Genomic DNA, 17,312 nt, shown 5'->3' with positions numbered 1-17,312 from the left:
AACAATACAGCTTGAAAACATATAAGACACAAAAGGAACACCTTTAATTACTAGTAAGATTTTAGGCCATTAGTCCAGAAAAGGTTTCAAAATGATTATATTGCAGCCAGAAGTGACCCAATTCTGATTATTTCTTTTGACCTAATGCAACCTGTATCTGATCTTTTCATAACAGTCTGAACAACACAGGATTACTTGCAACCAAAGTGAGAAATGGAGAAAACATGCAGCAATTGCACATCTAAAATTCTTTTGATTATCCCCAAGACTTTTGAGAAAGTAGTCAGTGAAGTGATAAGATAAAAGTGGAAAGTGTGTCATGTTACAGCTGACCTAAAAACTAACACAGGATTTAAGGAACAGACAATCATATTTGCAATAAAACCTGGTGGTAGCAGTGGGAGGGTTTGGGGCTGCTTTGGTCTCTTGAGGTCTGGGAGACTTGCCATGGCAGGTGGAATCATAAAATTTGCTTGCTAGAAAAAAAATCTTAGAGAAAAATGTCCAGTTTCAGAAAAGGATCTTTAGTCCGATCACACTTTGGTACAGAAGGAGGACAATGATTCAAAGTACAGTAGCAAAGTCACTTCTGAATAACTAAAAATTAACATAAAATTAAGTTTTGAACTTATCTATCTCATTCTAAATCTCATTCATTTGCAATTATCACAATGTTCACACTTAAAAGGCCTGAATTTGGGTGAATTAAAAAAATAAAATAAAATTCTGTAAATGAGAGAATTTGCAGAATCCTCAAATCAGAGAATCTGCAGGATTTGGGGAGAAAATCTCCCAAAATCCCACTCTAATCATTGGTTTTATCTGTTGCCACACTTGTTCAAAGTATTGTTTTGTTGTGATGTTAAACATTCACTGTGAGTTTTGCATTGCATGGCATTAGGGCATCACAAACAGATATGTTTTTTTTATTAGCAATTTAGCTAGCTTTTTTGTTGAATTGTATGGTATATAAGTTCCTTTAATGATAAATGCCCGAAATCTACTTACCTTGGTCTCGTGTTCTTTATATTTCAAAACTCTAAAAATTTGTAACAGGACGTTGTTGATCTCTGTGAAGATCAAATGCGAAAGCATACACCAGAGGGCGCTTGTGAGCTATGACAAACGCGAGACCTTTATTAAATAAGCTACCCGTGGAACTTACTGTCTTTGCATACTTTTAAATATTTACCGATTTTTATTTATTCTTAATTCATTTTGGAACACGCATTTATCTTTCGCGTTCTGAAGGTTTTTGAACCGAGCGGTATCATAATCCAGCAGCTTATTATATTTTGAATACACTGGAAGTGCAAGGTGGAACTGCATAAGAAACTAAAAATGATATGTTCGGACGATCTAACCGGTCCCTTCTGTCGACTGTGCTTCCGTATTTACACACCCACCAAATAAAACGCACAAACACACACGCACACGCAGGACAGGGCTCACTAGCGGCCGTCGGGTGAATGTTTACCGAACAAGCATAGAGTGGTGGTGCGGAAAGTGACAGTCACACTGGAGCCTTGGTGTATGGTGAAAGACAGGTGATTTCTGCTTCCACGGTTGCATTTTACAGCGGAATGTTCACTCGAAGGGGGCATGGGGACGTCAAGAAATCTACACAGAAAGTTCTGGACCCAAAGAAGGATGTTTTGACCCGACTGAAGCACCTGCGGGCGCTGATAGGTGAGTGAAAAGTCACTGGCGGTGGTTCCTGGATGCTGCATCGTCGAGGCTTAGCTGCGGGAGCTAACGTCAAAACACGGTATCAGGTTAGCTGTCTGCCTATCTGAGCGGCTACTAATTACAGCAACCTGACGACCGAGACGCGCATTGTCGGTGTGGAAATAAAAAACACACACTGAGCCGTTGAGATGCACTCTTACTAATGTTTGCATGTGTATATTTTAGAAGGGTTTCTTAAAAACAACAACAGCAACAACAAGTCTCTATGTGATGCGGATGGAAGCTAGCTAATATGAGTTAGCTCCCTGGCTGCTAACTAGCCAGCCAATATTGCTAGCTGATGTTGCCGAGCATCAATATGTTCTCACCGCCAGTCTTTATTATGTATTCCTGAGTCATTGTTACTTAAAAAAACCCAAAACAACAAAACAAATGAATGAATATACAATCAGACACTTAAAAATAAACATAGAATGTAAGAAAGTAGATCTATGGGGTTTGAATTCCCTATACTCTATATATCATTATTTGAAAATAATGCGTGACGTACACGCGTATTGATTCTTTCTGTTTATTAACAAGGAAGTGCAGGTTTTATGCTATTGTGCTCTCCTTGTCCTACAATATAATCATTTAAAAAGACAAGGTTTTATCTGTTGTTGCCACAGTTGTTCAAAGTATTGTTTTGTTTAAAAAAACAAACAAACAAACAAACAAAAAAAAAACAGTTTACACCCTGCTGCATTGTTGGATACAGTAAATCTTAATGTATAAAATTCTGTTCAAATTCAAAACTACATATTTTTTCCCAAAAGAAGATTAAATGTTGACATAACATGAAGTATTGTCAAAGTCGATGTGGGTGATGATCCTGTAGGTAGGGAAGATCTCCAATAGCAGTCAATCTTGCACCAAATCTAAAGTGGTCTCTGACTGAAGACTGATGCTGCATGACCCATGACTGCCATGACATGCTAGCGACACAAGATCCAGGCTGCAGAGATGACAAAACATACCCTGGATGGCACCATCAGTTGTTGACAATCACTGCTAATCCACCTCATTTGCTTTTGCTGATCCACTTGAAATCTCTGTGTGGCCATATGGCTAGAATGCTAAAAAGTTGCAGTCAGGAATATAATCCTTGCCCATTATGATCAATGTGAGAGATGGTTTGATCTTCTTCACCGCTAATATCAGCTTGAAACACTGATTTGTGTTGTTTACACCAAATTCTGCCCCTACCATCTAAATGCTGTTGAAATCGAGACCAACTACAGCTGGCAATGTTTTTCCTATCTTGTATTGTCTAATTTTGGGAAGCATGCATGAATTAGCCCTAGTTTCCTGTGGTTAGCTGACAGGAGAGACACTCGGTGTGGTCTTTTGTTGCTTCTACTTCAACTTTTAAAGGTTCATCCTGCTGTGTGTTGAGAGATGCTTTAAGGCATCTTGTTTGGGTATTTGAGTTACTGTTTCCTTTTGATAATCTCCAACCGGTCTACTTGTTTTCATGTGAACTCAGACACCAAAAAATAATTATGCCCAATAAGAATACTCTCTTACTGGGCATATTCTTGTTTTTGGATCACTCTGTAAATTGGTATAATGTTTTTCAATAATGTTGTTTTTGCATTTTTATATGTAGATGAAGCAAATGAAAGTTTGTTACATATTATCACCAACAGGTTGTTAATGACTTGTTAATAACCTGTAGTCTTACTTATACTGGGCTTATAGTGTCAATGCCAACTTTGCAGCTTATTTTTGGGGAACAAAATCATGGTCTTATTCTTCTGCCAACAAACACACTTGTTAACAAAACAGGAAAAATTCTCTGTCCTACAGCATAAGTCAGTATGCGAACATTGTACAAAAAATAAGGCCATACAAAAAAAAAAAATACACTATCTTACATAACATTCATAAATAACCTTATCATTGTATCACAGCAGAATGTACTGCTGCATAACTATTTTATTTATCATGTGACTGTAAATAGGAATTCTAAATATTAAACAGACTTGTTGGACGAGCGTAATTGTGGTATTAATTACATAATTACTGCAAAGTGTTTAATTGAAGAACATGTTGAACTTTCATTGTGTAGTAATGAATGTTTTATATGTTATTTGATCCACTGATATTAAAAGTTCTAACTTAAAGCTTTTTATTCTTGATTTTGTTTCAACAGTTTCAACTTCTACTTAAAATACAATTTATACACTCTGTAAAAAAAAAAATGACACTACCTGGTGAAAAAGAGTAATTGCTAGAGGATAAATATGCGGTTGAGATGTTTGTGATTGGAACATTTGTTGACGTATACATGGTTAATTGTGACCTTTACATGGGGACACATCATATGTTTCATTGATTTTTTTGTGCAGTGGAACAACAGCGACAGCCATTTTCTGCTTTATGTTGCTTTAGAAACCTGGACTAAACTTTGAAAAGTTAACTGAATGGGACTTGTCAGCTACAGGAGCATAAACACAGTCAATGTCAACAACGTGAAGGTCTGCACAGATCACTGCTTGTCCCCGAGTGTTTTTCTTTCCTTCTATGTGCGGCTAAAGATAAAGCTGGTGTGCATTTCCAGCTGATAGTATATGCTGATGTGTCCCAAACTTGCTGATTTTACTATGCTTTCAGCTAAGGAAGAATTTCCTCCTGTTCATGTTGGATCCTGTGTGGCCAGGAAATGGTGATTAGAGATGGGGTGTTACAGAGGAGAGGACAGGGACTTGGAAAGGAAGGGTGAAGGACAGAAAAAAACAGCTGTCCTTTCATTTCTTGGAGTTTTATCTTTTTAAGATAATTTTGTTCATTATACTGATTTTTGAAAAAAGAGCATTTATACTTAAGCAATTTTTTTTATTGTTAGATGCAAGCTTTGCCATTCCTAAAACAGTTTCAAAGCAGTGTTGATAAAAAAAAAATATTAGTTACATGTTTATTTATATTTTACTTTGAAAATGGCATGTAAATTTTTTGTGGCCTTATCAAAAATCAATGGAAACATCTTTGTGTTACAGTAGTCTAACCATTCCTATAATTGCAGACCAACATTTTTCATGTTTCCACTGGTATTTTGATGAGTTTTGTGTCTGTGAACGTCCTTAATTTTCTCCACCGAATGCTATTCGTATTTAAGTCTGGTGTCTGACTGGACAGCTTCAAAAAATGTTTATGATGTCCAGACAGAAACGTCTTGGTAAAAGGGAAAGATTATTTCGAATCTAAATCTGCCAGTAGCATGGACAATTTTGGGCTTTATTTTATATGATTGTGTTTTGGGTTTTAACTTTTTCCACACTGTTTTTATTGACTAGACGTGTTTTTAAAATGTGTCCCTCTCTTAATGAAGTGGAAATTGTTGTGGCTTTAGCAAACCACCAGTGTGCAGCAGCAAATTTAAGAAGACAATAGACCTTTACTTGCAGATTTTATACAGTAGGCAGATAGTTCTGGTTACTCCATCACTTTCTCAGACATCTCAATATGAGGACTTAAAACTTTAAAATATTAGAGGTTGGAAACTGTAACTTTAAAACTTCAGTATATGCCGACCTGTGAGTAGAGATGATTCATCCTAACCTCTTTAACCTGCTGTGTGACTGACTTGGAAAATTGTACAAGCATGTCTTTTATAGACGATACGAATAAAGCAGAAGCTGCCACTGTTGTAAAATACCATTAATTACTGCTAAAGTTACTTTTAAAGCTTCTGTTAAGCTGTGAATGTTTGTGTTTGAAAGCTTTGTAACAGTTCCCAGTTATTTCTTAATCAAGCTTGTTGAATCAGACTGTAGTATTCATGGGCCAGGCTATTTTCAGACTGTTTTTGCTCACTGAACGGATCTGTGGGATAGTGTGTGAAAGCTGCTGCATGTTAATTCGTCGGTCATGCCTGGCTGCTTTTGGCTGAGGTTGTTAATTACAGCAGGCCAACCAACCACCTGATCGCTCACTGCTCCACTCACTGGTGGCACACGGGGGTGCTTTTCCTGCATATTCTTTCCAGTTCCTTTTCTGTGGTGGTTGTTCTCCTCTTTGGTCCAAACCTGCTCCTTATTCCATGAAGCCTGGCAGGGTCCAGTTTATTGCAAAAAGAGAACTTTAAAGGAGGGTTTAAGAAGTGGTGGGAAATCATTTCAGTAAATACTTGAGAGGGAAAATATATATAAATATTTTTCACCTCTGGTTTGACTAAAACCAGAAGTGGCTTTCTTTGCTGGCGAAAACAAGCTCAGGTCGCATCTGATGCTGAACTGCTTGGGAACTACAATGCATGTGTACCAAGTGTTGCTAGTGATAACCGGTGTATTGTAGTTTAAGTTTGCACCCTCATTTTAACTTCTACTATAGATGGATGACTCTGATCTGCATTTTAATTACAGAAAGTAAATGAAGTGTCTGATACCTTACCTTCCTTTATTGTGGGCTTTGAGTGTTTTTGGGGTCAATTGAAAGTGCTGTTGTTATAGGAGGAAATCAAAGCTGAAGCACCACGAGAAGCTATGACTACAAAACTAGAAGGGCTCTTGAGAAGGTCCTCTCTCTGAGGTTGAGGTAAACGCTTCATCACTCAGCTTGTAATTCCCCCCTTTTTGTTAAACACTTAATTTAGGCTTACACGCAGCGATAGCTCTTATCTTCTTTTATCTGGCACAATGTACGTGTAACATCACCACCTAAATGGTATGTCACTATAACACTTAGCAAATATTAGAGGGTTCTTTAAAACATTTTGCAATCATTTCAGTTTTGTTCCCTATATGTATGTTATTAAGTTGTACAAGTGGTAAAGTGTTTTTTTGGGTGGTTTTTTTTCTGGCAGGAGAATATACTCAGTCTCTCATATTGTAACAAGAAGATTAAAAGCAGAAAAGTTGCACTTTATCGATGTACTAATCATGAACTGGCACGTTTCAAGTTTGATACAGATTATAGTTGACTCTCATTTCAGTTAGTACATTTTTTCAAGTTATTGGATAGCGGTATTTATAATTAAAACTCAACAAAAAAATACAGCATAGCATAGTAATACACCTTGATGAACATATTTTTGTGCAAAAAAATTTCTATTTTACAGCAAAAACAGCTATTTAAGTTAGTATTTGAAAAAGCTCTATTTTGTTGTTTGTTAGACAATAAAATCATTTTTTTATTGTAGCTATGAACTTTTTATGATAGGTTATTAATTTTATATTTGAACCCGAGAGAGAGCAGTCACTGTTAAACAGCTCTACAGTTCAACATTTTCTCTAAAGTTTCAAAGACAAAATAATTACAATGTTGACATTAATAACGAATTCTAAAATCAAACGGCAGTGATTTGTACGCTTAGTGTGATAAGCATCACTAACACAATGTAGACCATTCATTTTGACAAAGATTATGAAAAGACATTTCCAAAGTGAGCTTGTTCCATTACAAGTTTAATTTGGCTTTGAGGAGGATAATGTGGAGTGACTTGGCTGTGATGCATTCACCTTAGTGATAACTTCTGTTAACTAACTCTCTATTAGATTTCTGAATGAATAGCTTCTTTTACACAACCTTCATACAACTTTTATTTTTTACTTCCTCACTTATACTGAAATTGACTAATTGAATATTCTCAGATGTAACTTTCAGCATCTAAGGGTGCATTCACACTAACTCTGTTTTCTCTGGTTCGTTTGCCTAGAAAGTTCACTTCGTTTGGGGAGATGGGAATGCTCAATCAGGCTGATGTGGACCAAAAGGTGAACTCTGGTCTGCCTACAAATATAAGTCTCAGTTTGGTTGAAGTGAATTCTGGTGGGGTTCAAATGCATATGGATACAAGCAGATCAGACAATGCTCCATGAGCAAGAAGTGGGTTATACCGCAGGGCATTATGGGTAAATACAACCAAATTGAATGTGCAAGTCTAGTTTTAGAGGGAGAAATCCCTAGTGGTTTTGGGAAGTTCTTCTCTGTATCTTCTTCAAAGATTTTTGTGTTGTTTTCTTTGGTGGTTCATGTTGCAGCGCCACCACAGGCAAGGGATAAATAGATTTTTTAAATGGTTTAGTCTGTATGACAGTGTGGTGTGAAAGAGAACAGCACCTACTGAAGTGATAAATATTGCAATTTTGGCCCCCGCTAAAACCAAGTCAACCAGACTGTCAGGTTTGAAAACCTTAGAATGTTGTTTTCATTTTGATATGGTAGTGGTGGATATGAATGCTGCATAAACTTGTTAAAAAAAAAAAAATACCAGTTTCCAATCGGTCAGTATCTGATCGACTTAGTTGCAAGATGCTTAGTGACTGGATTAAAATTAATCTATCAGTTTGTATTCTATGAAATCTAAAAATGTTTTCGGAAAAAAATATTTACTTTAGCCTCCAAGAAACATGAATACAAAACATTTAATTAAACAAAGACTGCTTTAGATAAGTTGTTGAATTGATCCTAGATGCAAACAAAACAATACTGTTATTTCAGATTTGTCCTAATCATCACTATGGCACTCCTATGAGAAGGATGAACTTAAAGACTTGATACTAATCCCTTTCAAACATTTTGATGCAATATGCTGCTAATGATATGAACAATTTATGCTGGTGCAAAAAAAATACTTTATGATTGACTATGTTTTATTTAATAGCTCTGTTAAGAAACTATTCAGCAAGTGAAGTGAAAAAGCAGAAGTGGAAAAACATAAATAGCTTCACTGTGGAAGCAATGGTGGTATTGTTAAGATAAGCCTTTAGCAACACAAAGAAGTCCTGTCCTTCAATCCCTCAGTCATTAGAATAGCAAATTTAGACATGGAAATGCATGGAGGCTGGGTAAGTCACATCAAGAGTCGCTGGTGCAAGACCAGTTCCCTAAATGTGACTGGACTGCTCCTGCTGGTATTTATTTAGTGACTGGAGAGCATTTATACCAGAGCACTAGCAATCAGAGCTGCGACTTTTTGGTTACTAAGTTGAAATCTAGTAACCTCAGATTTGCAGAGAGCTTATCGTTTGTCCGTGACTGCTTGACAAGTTATCTTTGAAAAGTCAGTCAGTTTGTGGATTAAAGACAATTCAAAACAAGTACAGATTGTCACACTAAGCATTTTTCCTAGCAAGAATTAAGTTATGTCTTATAAAACCATTAAAATAATGGCATTTTTATGATAATAGTATGTAAACGAGTGACTTCAGCTGTATCTATCCCCAAACCTATGTCTGTTTGGCCTTGTTTTTACTCTTTCTTTTTCTTTTTTATTCTGAGGTATTGTTGCCTCATCATGTGTTTTCCAGCTTTGGCAAAACACCAGAACTCAAATATGACACAAATCATGTGGTTCTGAATGAAAGGCTTATTCATTCTCTCAACTAGCCAGCTACAGATATTAAAACACCTTTTTCCTGTTGCTTCCAAGTGTATGATATCTATAGTGTCCAATGGAAAACCTGTTTTCTTAGTTGCACTGTTTGCCTATATTGTTTCTGAATAATCAAACATCCAAGACCTGTGGTTTGCTGTGGCAGCAGATGCTATCAGGGCTCGATCATGGAATGGGTTTATATTTACGTTGCAGGTCTAAGTGGCCAAATTCCTGTTAATCTTTAGAGGATTTAAAGCTATACAAAAATAAACACTTAACATTTTTGCACTCAACATGTAATGAAGCCAGTTTTAGGTTGGTAAATAAAGTCTGACGTAGCTGATTCTATGATAATTATGACACTGTATTGCTCTGAATAATGTTGCATGAAATGATGGAGTGAAAGTTGCCAGGTCTTCTATGATCAACTGCTGAGATATGTCCATTTGTAAAGAGCGCTGCTGTGACAATTTCACACTGGGCTCTGTGCAGCCCTTTAGATCCCAATCTGTTACACAGCTAGACATTGACCACAATTCAAGACACACCCAGACAGAGCTTGGCACAGTTGCATCATAATGAAATTACATGCACCATGAGTGAAGTGAAGTGAAACATTCTTGACTAACAGCATTTTGCAGGAAATGCTTTTACCAAAAGCATAAAAAATGCCATTGGATATTTTTCATAATATCAATATCGAGTTTGTAATTTTATTGTCATGAGAACCCTTCTTCAAACACAATTGAAAGGAATGGCAGAGGTGAAATGGAGTGACAGCAAGATGTCCTAAAGGTTGTGTAAATTCCTGTTATTTGCCAAAATCTCACCCTGTTTAAAAAAAGGCCATTTATACAAATTAGAATACAGTTTCCTTTTTAGTAGCTTTTGAGCTTAACCCACCATCATTCAGTCTTGTGTAAAATTATCCATCTGTTCACCAGCAGATCTGTCACTGTTGCTCAACATAATATAAAATATCATCCTTAAAGATATATTTAAAGATATATTTCATTATGATCAGACAAGCTTATATGACACTCGATCAATTTCAGTAATTACTTCACATCTTTCTTGGCCACTGAATTGGGTAAATTAGATAATTTTATATGCATATGAGCTACATAAAAGATTGGACTTTCTTTTTTATATACCTGCAAAATACATGTGCAATATGCAATGAGAAAAAAACCATTACTGTTCCAACTTGTCTTTGACTAGAGGTTATTTAATTTCTTCCAGGGAAGTGTTTGCTTCTCTTCACTATTTCACTCTGTCAGTCGTACCCTTCAGGTGTTCTTCTCTGGGGTCCTTAAAGAGTACTATTTTTTTTTCTTTCTTCCTGAAGATGCTGCCAAAAAACCACATCACTCTTTTCTCCCTTATATTCTTTCTGGCACGAACATAGGGCACCTGCAGTGTTAGTTACCCAGAGCTGATGCAAATGAGCTTGTCTAATCAAAGACTTGATTGGGCTGGTTTTGTGTATGACCTGGCATATTAATGACTTTGCCTCAAGTGGTGTAATAGATGGCGTATATTGGACTTTTCCCAGAGGATCAAATCTGATTCCAACTCTTACTTTTACAGTAAAGATGTATTTGATGTGCTGTGTGCTCATTAAGTTTGAATAAAGGTTGGAGGGCAGAGTAGGATGATGTTTAAACTTGCCATAGGCTTCAGTTGGCTAAATGACCTTCACCTACTTGTTTACTCAGCAAGCAATTAGAGTGCACACAGTAGTGTCACACACATCTTGTTAGCCGAGCTTAAAATAACAAAAAAGGCACACTACCTATTCATGTGGAACTGCAAAAATAGTTTAAATTCAGTCTTTCCCTGGTTTACTCATTTGAGGCTCTTATGAACTAAACGTATGCTTCAAAAATCTGAGTTTTTTTGTGATGAAGTTGAGACTAACAAGCTGAAACATCTTTAACTCATAGTGAATTGATAACATCTGCTTCCTTAGAACATTACAAAAGGATACAGTAGTTTTGTGCCCTGCAAAATAAATGTCAACTTTGGCATTTTCCAGCTGGTCGTCTGATGTGGGCGTAAAAGAGCTGATATTCTCTGCTGGTTAACAGGAAATGTATCACAATGGGAAATCCTCTCATCTGACTCAAACCGGTTTATTGTTGGAGTTTTTAGCTTGAGCACACTTATCAAAGATTGTAGGTCACTAAATCATTAGTTTATCAGCATCAGCAGTTCTCAAGATGGCTCAGTCAACATTTAGTTATTAATAAAAAGGCTGAAAGTAACACCTCACAGAGGTGTCATTTTTAACACCTCACAGAGGTGTCATTTTTACTGCATTGCTAAGTAATCAATATTATATTAGCGGTTCCCTTTCACAATTAAATACCTTTCTTTTTTTATAGTGTAAACTTAACAAGAATAAATCTAAAATCAAATGGTGTGCCTTCAGACCTGCAGATTAGGTTTGTGTGTTTTGAATTATTGTCATTTTTTTCCCCCAAATGTTTTTTTAGAAAGTTGGACTTTAACCACAATATTTTTGTAGCCATGAAGGTCCTGGCCAAATTCCAACTGAACATATGTCCTCTTTTCCTTATCAGAAAGTCAGAAGAATACTCCATGGACTTTTCAAAGCAGCCAAGGTCAAGGGTCTTTTTTAGGTTAATGCAAGGCTGCTTTATCCATTCCAGAACTGGCTGTGATGTGTATTTTTGCTTATTGTCCTATTAAAGAAAACAGTCATGTTGAAATATCAACCATCAAGCTGCTCATCTGAGGTAACGTTTATGAATTTTGAAGTAGTTCTCTCCTTTTATTCCATTTACTTTGTGCTGTACATCAGAATCACTGGGAATGGAACAGACCCTCATCATGATGTTACCACCACCATACTTGGTACTGTATTCTTGGGTATAATAATATCTCACCTCAAATTCTCAAAACCTAACCTCTTGTGATTGGGATCAAAAAGCGTTTCATCAGAAGGCGTTTAGCTTCTTGTGAGCAGTTCCTAATTTTAAGAACGCTCTAAAAATATTCTTTCTGTCAGCAGCTTCTTTTTTGATGGAACAGCCTTTCAGCTCCTCCCAGGTCATGTAAAATTGTAAAACAGTAACACAATTAAAAGTGCAAAATTAGTGATTAATGCCTACAATTAACTTGTGATTTGCAGTGGAGATAAGAATAAAAACTGACAAAATATATATTAGGGCTTGTAGTGAATGACTGTGTTGAAGAAACTTTAGGAGGTCTGTGGTTCGTAACCACCATGAATATCACAAGTTCCTTATACTGGTATACCAAAATGTATGGTCTGAGTTTGCTTAGGCTGTTATTTTTGCCTTGATTTTTATAAGTTTTTAAATGGTAGAATTGTGTTTTCTTCTTTTTGTGTGTTTGGAAAATGAAGTCAAACTTAGTGTATTTAATTTTGTGTTTAGGTTAAGGTCTCCGGCTCTTTCAAAAGCTCTTTTTTCTGGTGTTTTCCCCAGATACTTTCTACACAAGCCCTCTTGTCTTAAACAAGGGAGTTTTAGCAGATGAAGAAGTGTCATTTGAGGAAAACGGTTACTTTGTTGGGCTCAGAGGATATAGTGTCATCCTCAGCATTCCCAGGCCCAGGGAACAGCTTCTGTATCGCCCAGTCCTTACGCTGAGGACACCTGAGAAGTCTGTTCTGCGCAGTGAATGAATCTCTGTGGCTACTTGTGCAACTCAACCAAAAAAGCATTCTGAAAAAGCAAACCCTACATGAATAAGGTTGAGAAATCTCCACCATCTTTGTACATAGTGAAACTCATTACCAGCATAATAGGCAGCAGTAATAGAGGTATTAAATTTTTAGTGAAAATCCATTACCAGTTCCAGCTGCTACAGCTCTAGGTGGCACGGACTGACGATTTCCACAGCGTTGGTCGTTCTGTCTCCAAGATTACGCTTCTTAGATACTGATCGTAAAATGTCCGCTTAGTTGACACTTTACAACCTTCAAACTTAATAATAATGCAGATAGAAGGCTTGATGTCCGATATATTTACTGATATTTCACAATGAAAGAATTGATAGAAGACACTGCTGCTTATCAACCAAACACCCCCAAGAAGCATTCAATATAGGAGGATAAAATTGCTCCAGCGCTAATAACTCATAGTTGGTTCAGAAAAAGCTGGGTAATTATAATAAAATATTTGCTGCTCTGCAGACTTTGCTCCAACCAGCAGCTGCTACTTTGCACTCAAAATGAATCAATTTTTAATCAGTTAATTCATTTAATGGTATATGAAATAGCATACAACTAAACAAGATGATGTTGCTGTTTGATTTGTAACAGAAATATATGGAAGTGGTGGACATTTATTGATTTACTCAACCTTTTGAGTTCTGGGTTTGTGTTTTTGTACGAAGTTCATAAAAAGATTTTATTATTAAGAGCTAAATATTTACTCATTCTATATATACTTGTTACTTATAGAAATTTTGAAACTGGTTTTAATAAGCTATTGGATATAATTCTTTCCCATTTGTTTGACTACTTAAAATCTAAAGTTTAGCAAAGTTCAACTTATCCTGAAACATATCAGGCTATTCATTTTTGAGGGCTCAAGTAGCCTTAATATTTAGAGCTATATCTTATCCTTTATCTATTTTAATAACTACTCTGACTGACCATAGACTAACATTATCAAATTTATGGGAAAGAATTGAAAACGTTATAAATCATACATTAAATTAAATGTGTCTGTATGTTATTTTTCACATTTGCCATTATTAGCACTCTAGTTTTTCCTCCACCAAGTTAATTGTAATTTCTTTTAAATGTTTTAACTGCCAGTAGGCATCTGATAACCTGCAGGCTAACTGCACCTATATCAGATAACATTAAGCCACAAGGATGCTGACACATTGAAACTGTCTCTTCTTTGTTTAAATAATTGCTAGTGGATTACTGGAACTGAAATAAAAATGATGGAATTTGTTGTGAAATCAGTTGAACTCTGTCTCAATTTCGCAATTTTAGGTACTCCATTTACAGGATTTATTCTCCAGTGCAGTTAGTGTTTGATTTTGTTACATTTTGATGTGCATTACTTGAGTGATAGACCTTTTAGTTTTCCTCTTAAAGCTCTGCAGATTGTTCTTTTACATCAAGGCTGAAATCTAAGCAATTTTGTCTGTGACTTAATTTTCCCATCATGCGTCCTCATTATTTCTGCTTTAATCTGGGAACACAGATAAGTGGTCTGGGCTTCTCTCGCATTGTACATCATTCCAGCACTCCCCAGGAGCTGAACAGCTTCTGGAAGGTTTCCAGTTTACCATGTGGTACAGGAGTCGTTGCAACAGAAGGTGAACCTTAATTGCTGTTATTTTTCCAGGACTCCTCCTGACCTACATTTAATTATTCAGAAACACCCCATCTTATGTTCTGCACGTGAAGCAAAAACTGGAGTTTTTTGTATCATAAATGTAAGATTTTATTCCCAGTATCTGTTTTTTATGGTAAGGTGTTTTGTGCTGTGCAAATTGTTAAAAGAAAGTGAAACAGTCAGACAAATGAAAGCTTTTTTTAAGCAATATAGGTGGAAATGTAAAAAGTATGATTTTTAGCTTGCTACTCACCTGTTTTGATGTACTTGCATTTGGATAAAATCAATGTTCAGCATTGCACTCCAACACTTACCTTGCAAAGTATTAAATCCCTGCACAAGTCTACCCATTCTGTCCCTATACATAACCTTTATGTTTTGGGGATTGTATGTATAAAATTCTGAATAGAGTAAAATGATAATTATCAAAAAATGTTCACGCATAAAAATCTGAAAAGTGTTATTCACATGTATTTGGCTCCTTTACTTGCGTACCCCTCAATCAATTTCAGTGCAATCATTTGCCAGAAGTTAACTCTAAACGGTGAAACATAGTGGTGATGGCAACATGATGTTGAGATGAGATCTGGGACCACTTTGACTAAAAACAGGTGGGGCTAAATAGGGAAATCCTTAAAGAAAACCTATTAAATGCTGCAAATACAAGAGATTGGGTGGAGGGTCACCTACTAGCAGGACTCCAACCAATACCGACAATGAAACACTAAATGAAAAAAAACTTTCTCTTCAGTGGTTGGATATTCACAACCAGTGCAACACACATCAACTGTGTCACCCTTCTTAAATATGTAGATGTGTCACCTGACTGACACAACTGCACTGACCCAGTAAAAGCAGGCAGTTAATAATCTCTTCCAAATGTTTGCAGAAGACTTATTGGATCTAAAAGGCAAAGGAGATGAGGTGAAGGAGCTGAGCGAAAACTCATTTGTTCAACTATTAACACCGTAATTTATGCAGAATCCTCTTGTGGAGCTGCCTTTAAATCCTTCAGGATAGAGTTAAACATCTGTCTCTCCTTTTCTCTAAATGTTGACCATGTAAACAAAGAAGCAAAGCTATGTCATATAGTGATATGATATTTTTAACTGCATTTGACTCACTGAATTGACTGTTCCCTTCAATATCTCCCTTATTATCGAACTTCCATGCCATTAAACATTATCAAATGTCAATGGTTTATCTGTTTAGGGCTCATTGCAATATTTCACTTAACTTTACTGATGCTACGGCGCTACCAACATGTATTAGTGCTGACCAACGATTCCTTCTGTAAATAAATGACAACCGAGTCAGACCTCTTTGTTTACACAACTTGGTGATTCTCAGAGGGCTTAAGGTCCTTTTTTTTTTTTGTAGAACCATACATTCATTTACATTGTGATTCATAACAGAAAAAGGTAAATTACCTTTTGTTCTCATACATACAGATGTTTTACATTTTGGGTTTATGGGAGTGAAAGTGTGGGAGATTATGGAATTACTTTGCAGTTCTGGCATACAAAAGACATGTTCTGGCTTTGCTTTGACACAGAATATGGTACAAATTCATCAGTTCAGAATTAGAAGAATATGTAATATACCAAATGGGAACTTGCCAAAAACACTCTAAAATCTGAATTGTTAATTGAAAATATAAGAGGCCATGTCCTCTGCGTGTGAAAGCTGTTAGTCTGCAGGTCAAAGTTTTTTTTTTTTTTTTTTTAAATTTTTTATTTATTTATTACTTAATTACATCAGTATGTTGAAAGAAATAATATGGTTAAGTGTGTACAAAAACATGCTAGGCTGAAAAGAAATATTTCTTCTTAGGAAATACTTTGTAGGTATGGGTTTGCTGTGATATTCTGACAGAATGTGTGTTTGACCCAGAAGTTGCAAATGTCTTGAATGATAATTATAACGCCTCACGTGTCAACAAACCATCTTAAATAATGATAACAAAATGATATGAATGGAGTGAGGCAGACCTCCAGGATGGGAGCTCTAAGTCTTTACCACAGGTATTTCCCCACACCTCCCACTCCAATTTTTTAATTTTTTTTAGCTAATCGTTGCACATATGTGTCCACTGACACTCTACTTTTTGGGAAATTGTGTGCATCTGGAATGGAGCGAGAGTTGGTGTTCCTGATACCAGAGTTTTTTTTTTTATTCATTTATTTATTTTTTTTAGTAAACTATGACTATATTTTAATTTCTTATTTGTAAAGGTTTTATTTAATAGACTAATGTAAATTTTCAGTCTACAAAACATGATCCAACATCACACACTCATAATTCTCTTCTTATTTTTCTGTCTCCACAGACATCATTGACAAGAGTGAACTAAAGGCATTCTTTGAAAGCAACTGCTCACAGATTTATTTTATCTTCTATGAAAATTTCATTACACTGGAAAGCAGCTTAAAACAAAAAGGTAAGTACCAGGCATGTCAGTTTCACTTGAGCCTCAGCGCGTTGGTGTCTCTGTGTTTTTAACGATCATGTTCTTGCCAAATATATTTCATTTCCACTCTATATTTTTGCTTTGTGTGTTTTCAGGGAACAAATCTCAAAGGGAAGAGCTGGACTCTATCCTCTTTATTTTTGAAGTAAGTCAGTTATCCTCTATTCATGTTCCAGATCCACCTACAACCTACTGTAGTCTACAACCTGTTTTTCAGCTCAGCTCTGGGGTGGGATCATAATTGCAATTGTCTTAGAACTCTGCTTGCTACCTGTATTCAAGAACCTGAATAGCAAGAACGGATTGTGAAAAACAAAACAAAAAAAACCACAAAACGCTCAGCTCAATCATTACTTCTTTTTAAAAGCCCAGAGTTAATGCAAATCTCAGAGGGCATGTCCAAAGTGTATGTGAGATGATGGGTCTGGAGGTTAAAGTCCTTTTA

At 36.1% G+C, this 17,312-nt stretch overlaps 1 protein-coding gene across 7 annotated transcripts in view; it reads left to right on the top strand.

The window, feature by feature from the left end:
• The first annotated feature begins 1,418 nt into the window (after positions 1 to 1,418).
• The window catches only part of ralgapa2 (Ral GTPase activating protein catalytic subunit alpha 2), a 102,616-nt gene continuing 86,722 nt past the window's right edge, over positions 1,419 to 17,312 (top strand). For all 7 annotated transcript variants that reach the window (XM_055038883.1, XM_055038879.1, XM_055038881.1 and 4 more), the window contains exons 1-3: positions 1,419 to 1,689; positions 16,727 to 16,837; positions 16,963 to 17,012. In XM_055038883.1, the coding sequence (XP_054894858.1) occupies positions 1,584 to 1,689; positions 16,727 to 16,837; positions 16,963 to 17,012 (267 nt within the window). In that variant the 5' untranslated portion in view covers positions 1,419 to 1,583. The remainder of the gene's footprint in view (positions 1,690 to 16,726; positions 16,838 to 16,962; positions 17,013 to 17,312) is intronic.

Source organism: Poeciliopsis prolifica, unplaced genomic scaffold (assembly GCF_027474105.1).
Source record: "Poeciliopsis prolifica strain line A6 unplaced genomic scaffold, Auburn_PproV2 SCAFFOLD013, whole genome shotgun sequence".
Classification (NCBI taxonomy): Eukaryota; Metazoa; Chordata; class Actinopteri; order Cyprinodontiformes; family Poeciliidae; genus Poeciliopsis; species Poeciliopsis prolifica.
This window is presented reverse-complemented; position numbering and strand designations above follow the sequence as displayed.